The sequence below is a fragment of the Mobula birostris genome, chromosome 28, assembly GCF_030028105.1.
Source record: "Mobula birostris isolate sMobBir1 chromosome 28, sMobBir1.hap1, whole genome shotgun sequence".
Lineage (NCBI taxonomy): Eukaryota > Metazoa > Chordata > Chondrichthyes > Myliobatiformes > Myliobatidae > Mobula > Mobula birostris.
The window spans coordinates 35,841,268-35,846,926 of record NC_092397.1 but is presented as its reverse complement, the minus strand read 5'-3'; the positions used below and the strand labels follow the sequence as shown (position 1 = coordinate 35,846,926).

At 45.8% G+C, this 5,659-nt stretch overlaps 1 protein-coding gene across 1 annotated transcript; it reads right to left on the bottom strand.

The window, feature by feature from the left end:
- Positions 1-2,199: 2,199 nt before the first annotated feature.
- On the bottom strand, positions 2,200-2,511 carry LOC140189208 (histone H4). The gene has a single exon (XM_072245900.1). The coding sequence runs from the start codon at positions 2,509-2,511 to the stop codon at positions 2,200-2,202; it is 312 nt and encodes a 103-aa protein (XP_072102001.1).
- Positions 2,512-5,659: the final 3,148 nt, after the last annotated feature.

The window sequence follows — 5,659 nt, the reverse complement described above, 5'->3', positions numbered from 1 at the left end:
TGAGACCTCTGTACCCTCTTGTACAATCCCCATGGATCACAGGACAAAATACTGTTTGAACATAGAACATAGAACAGTACAGCACAGTACAGGCCCTTTGGCCCACAATGTTGTGCCGACCCTCAAACCCTGCCTCCCATATAAATAGAACATAGAATAGTACAGCACAGTTCAGGCACTCTCATTACTTGTTGTATCTGCATGTAAACTCAAGTGATTTGTTTGCAAGGATGCCCAGGTCCCTCTGAACATCCCTGTGTGGTAATGACTCTTACAGTTTGTTCCTGGGAATGGGTGATCACACATTTCCCCACATTCTGTTCCATCTGCCACATCCTCAACCGTTCACTCTCCTGTCTGCATCCCCCAAACCTTCTCACTACTGACACTGTCTCTCCCACTCTGCCACAGCAGCAGACGTAGTTACTGAGTTATGCAGCACAGAAACAGGTCCTTCAGCCCAACACATCCATGCTGACCAAGTGGCCAAACAAAATTATTGTCAGTTGCCTGCATTTGGCCCATGTCCCTGTGAAACTTCCCTCTCCACAGTCCAAGAGATATTGCAACTGTGCCCACCTACACCATCACTCGGGGTAGTTTGTTCCATGTAAACAGCACATTCTGTGTACAAAACCTGCTCCTCAGGGTCCTATTTAAATCTTTCCTCTCTCACTTTATATCTGTAATCTCTCGCTTCCAACTCCATAAACCTGGAGATAACAGATTCACTGTTGACCATATCTATGACTGCCATTATTTTATCACCTTTCTAATGTCACATACACTCTGGTGAGAAAGGTCCTGGCCTATGCAGCCTCCTGTTAAATCCCTTTTGCACCCTCTCCAGTTTAATGTCACCCTCTGATCCCAGGGCAACTATAACTGTACTCCGTGCTCCGAGAGTAGTTTCCCCGAGGCTGGTAGAGCTGTAACGTGACGTCACAGTCCAGTGGCCGATACTCTACCCGATGAATGCGAGTGTGGCGACCAGCTTCTTCACCGTCCTGCCTACCTGTGTTTACACTCTGAAGGAATTCGATATCTACACCCCGATATCTCTGTTTTACAGCACTCCCAGGGACAGACCATTCCCCACGGCAGTTCTGCCCTGGTTCGTCAATGACAATGGAACATCTCACATTTATCTGTCATTCCTCAAATCAGTGACCTCATTGATCACCGTCCTGTTGTAATGTTAGTTACATTGTTTCACACTCCACGATATCACCAACTTTAGTGACATCGATAAATTTGCTGAGCCGGGCAGTGACGTTATCAGCCCTGACTCAGCTCCCAGGCTTTTCCTCGCAGCGATACACGCGCAGTGCTGGAGGAACTCAGCAGGCCAGGCAGCATCTATGAGAAACTGGAAACAGCCAACGTTTCAGGCCGAGACCCTCCATCAGCATCTGCACAATGGTCTTGTGTTTGGTTTTCCTTCGATCCTAAATTACTGGATAACATGACCCATCCTCCAATCCTCTGCCACCACTCCTGCCCGAGAAACGCGCAGAGAGACAGAGGCGGGGAGGGGAGGAGACAGAGTCAGAGTGACGGACAGAGCCGAGAGCGGCCTCTCATCGTCCAGCTCCGTCTTCACTTTAATACACCCGGCAATTTCCAACGGTTTGTCCGAAACACAGAGCTCCAGAGAGAGAGAAAAACTCCCTCACACACCACGTACAGAAGGAGTTCTAGGAATTTACTGGCAGTCGGACTTCATCGGATCAGAATACAGTGTGATTGGCGCAGGATCAATTTCAAATTGCCCGCCAATTTCAAAGCACCCAGCAACGGTGATGGAAGACTTTTTTAAAAATTATTTACCGTTAGTTTTATCACGCATTATACAATTTCAGTTTCATTTAATAAATTTAATATCTATTCCCCTGAGTTAAGATTTAAATGCATAATTACGGAGTCGCATCTCTAAACGAGTGAACTGATTCCTGTCCGAGACGGATAAAAGGATGAAGATCGATCTTAACGCGTTCAGAGGTTCTGAAGTAATCACCGACTGGAAAGGCAGATTCGCAGGAATATTGCAAACCGAACCGATTAATGTGTTTCAAATGTAACTCAGCTGAATGTATCGATAAAAATAATTAAAAGGTTGTGGATACGGCTCCGTCTGTGAGGCGGTGGGTGGCTCTTAGAAGAGCCTTTGTTTCGTGCTCGGGAGGAAGTGGGAGTTTTTCAGCCGCCGAAGCCATAGAGAGTGCGGCCCTGGCGTTTCAGAGCGTACACCACATCCATGGCAGTGACCGTCTTGCGCTTGGCGTGTTCAGTGTAGGTGACCGCATCCCGGATCACATTCTCCAGGAAAACCTTCAGCACCCCGCGGGTCTCCTCGTAGATCAGACCCGAGATCCGCTTGACGCCGCCACGGCGAGCCAGACGGCGGATGGCCGGTTTGGTGATGCCCTGGATGTTATCACGGAGCACTTTACGGTGCCGCTTGGCTCCGCCTTTGCCCAATCCTTTGCCTCCTTTCCCTCTGCCAGACATGATGCTGCTTCACTCAGGTCGCTGCTCACTGACAAACTGCCTGTTGCTGTCTCCTTTTATACACAGCGCCCCGACCTGCCCGAGAAACGCGCAGAGAGACAGAGGCGGGGAGGGGAGGAGACAGAGTCAGAGTGACGGACAGAGCCGAGAGCGGCCTCTCATCGTCCAGCTCCACCTTCACTTTACCACAACCGCCAATTTCCGACGATTCATCCGACACAAAGCGCTCCAGCGAAAAACAAAACTCCCTCACACACAGTCTGAAAAGAACGAGAGCCAATGTCAGGCTAATAAACATGGTGGGACTGATGGGCTGAAATGAGTTTATTTCAACACTAGGAGTACTATGTTATCGGACGGACAGGGCTGGCAGCTCAACATTCCTGGGTTTCATTGTTTTACATGTGAGTGGGGGGTTAAAAATGCAGAGGTTACCTCACTGGGAATGTCACAGCAAACTGGAAGGTTCATTTACAGAGGCAATCTGCAGTTACACTGTTGGGGTGTTTGTATTGGCCCCGCAACAACCAGTGGGGGGACATTATCTTCTCTAGATTAACTGGAACTTGCTTAATTCTTAAATGCGCCAGATTTCTTCAGTGAATCTGAGAGGTGTTTGAAACATTATGTACAGGGCCCAACCAGAGGTGAGAACAGATGGGAATGAGCCAGGCCAGGTGACAGTTGAGGGTCAGTGAACATTTGGGAACAGTGATCACAAGTTTCTTTTTTCTTAGTTACAAGTAAAAATAAAAGTAGATCTTGTATGAAGGTACTAATTTGCAGGAGGACAAGTCAGGACGGAGGAAGACAGGAACCAGGCAACATTGATTGGGAGCAGCCACTGTCAGACAAGTCCACATCTGATGTGTGGGAGTTGTTTAAAGACCAGCAACTCTGAGTTCAGGATCAGCATGTTCCGGTGAGGAGTGAGGAGAAGGATGGTAAGTAAGGGATCTTTAGACAAGCAGAGAGATCCTAAATTTAGTCAAAAGGTTATGGAAAGTTTGTGAAGCTAAAGTCAGACTGGGTACCTTTGGAATATAAAGGTAGCAGGGAAATGCTAAAGCAGGTGATAGGAAAGGCCAAAAGGGGCCACAAACTGTCCTTGTAATGTAGGACCAAAGATGATCCCAAGGCCTTGTGATTTGTATTAATAAGACGAGGATAACCAGAGAATAGAAATGTCGACTCAAGATTAAAGGAGGAATGATGTGGTTGAAGTCAGATCAAGTGGCTGAGGTACTAAATGAGTACGTTGTGTCAGTATTTACTGAAGTGAAGGAATTGAATGGCAATGAAAACAGAATGAGGCATGCGAATGTGCAGAGACATTTTGAGATTAAGGAGCAAGTTGTGCTGGGACATCTGAAAAGCAATAAGATGGATAAGACTCCAGGGCCTGAAGGCAAATATCCTACAACAGTGAAAGAAACAAGTGAGCAGATTGCCGGTGATTTGACAAGGATCTATGTGTCCTCGATCACAACATGTGAGGTCCCACAGGACTAGAGTGTCAGAAATATTGCAGCTTTGATCAAGAAGGGAAATAACAAGAATCCAGGAATCTATAGGCAAGGCAGCCTCATTTCAGTGGTAGAGAAGCTACTGGGGAGGATACTGAGGCACAGGATTTATGCACATTCGGAAAGGCATGGCCTGCTTAGGGACAATCAACATGGTTTTGTGTGGGCAGATCATGCTTGACAAAATTGATTGAGGTTTCTCAGGAAGTGACACAGGCTAAGATATAGGAGCAGAATTCAACCATTTGGCCTGTCGTCTGCTCCGACATTTCATTGTGGCTGATCCATTTTTCCTTTCAGCCCCAGTCTCCTGCCTTTCCCCTGTATCCCTTCATACTCTGACCAATCAAGAATCTATCAACCTCTGCCTTAAATATACATAAAGTCCTGGCTTAACAGCTCCCTGTGGCAATGAATTCCACAGATGAACCACTCTCTGGCTAAAGAAATTCCTCATCTCCACATTCTACAAGGATGCTCCTCTATTCCGAGGCTGTGTCTTGATATTAGACACTCCCATCTTCTGCACATCCACTTTATCACTGCCTTTCACCATTCGATAGGTTTCAATTGGGCCACCCCTCATTGTTCAAAAATTCCAGTGAATACAGGCCCAGAGCCATCAAACACTCTTCATATGACAAGATGTTTCATCCTGGAATCAATCTGGAGAACCTCCTTTGAAACCCATCGAGTTTCAGCTTATCCTTCCTAAGATGAAGAGCCCAAAACTGCTCACAATACTCCAGTGAGACCTCCACAGTACTTAATAAAGTCTGATCATTATTATGATTGGCGCAGATATTGTGAGACGAAGGGCAGGTTGCCATCTGTTCCATATTGTGTACTGATGAATATGTTTGATCTAACAGTAATTGCAGGGACATGGTTACAGAGACTGGGACTTCGACATTCCACTATATTCAATGTTCCACACGGAATTGGCAAAATGTAAGTTATTAGGTTTTATTGTTTTGCAATGGATTTAATTTGGCTTTTTTGACACTGATCAACAGAAAAGACTATGGTGTCAAAGTGAAAACAGATCTAAATTAATTGTAAATATGAAACAAAATAATTCATTGCCTTAGTATTTACCTCCTTCAAATCCGTAATTAGTTGATGCACCTTTGACAGTATTTACAGTTGCGTCTGTGTCGATAGGTGTCTATCAGCTTTGCACATCTGAACACTGCAATTTTTCCACATTCTTCTTTACAAAACTGCAGAAGCTCTGTCAGAATGCATGGGTTAGTGAGCGAACACTTCTTTTCAAGTCCAGCCACAAATTCTCAATTGGATTGAGGTCTGAACTCTCACAAAGCCACTCCAGGACATTAACTTTGTTGTTTTAAGGCATTCCTTTGCAGCTTTGGTTTTATGCTTGTGGTCATTGTCATGCTGGAAAATTAATTTTCTCCTAAGTCGCAGTTCTCTTGAAGACTGAATTTGGTTTTCCTCCAGGATTTCCCTGTATTTTGCTGCATTCATTTCACCCTCTACCTTTCAGGGCCTGCTGCAGTGAAGCATACCCGCAGGGTGATGCAGCCTCCACCACACTTCACGGTAGGGATGGTGTGTTTTTGATGTTGTGCGGTGTTTGGCTTACTCCAAACTTAGTG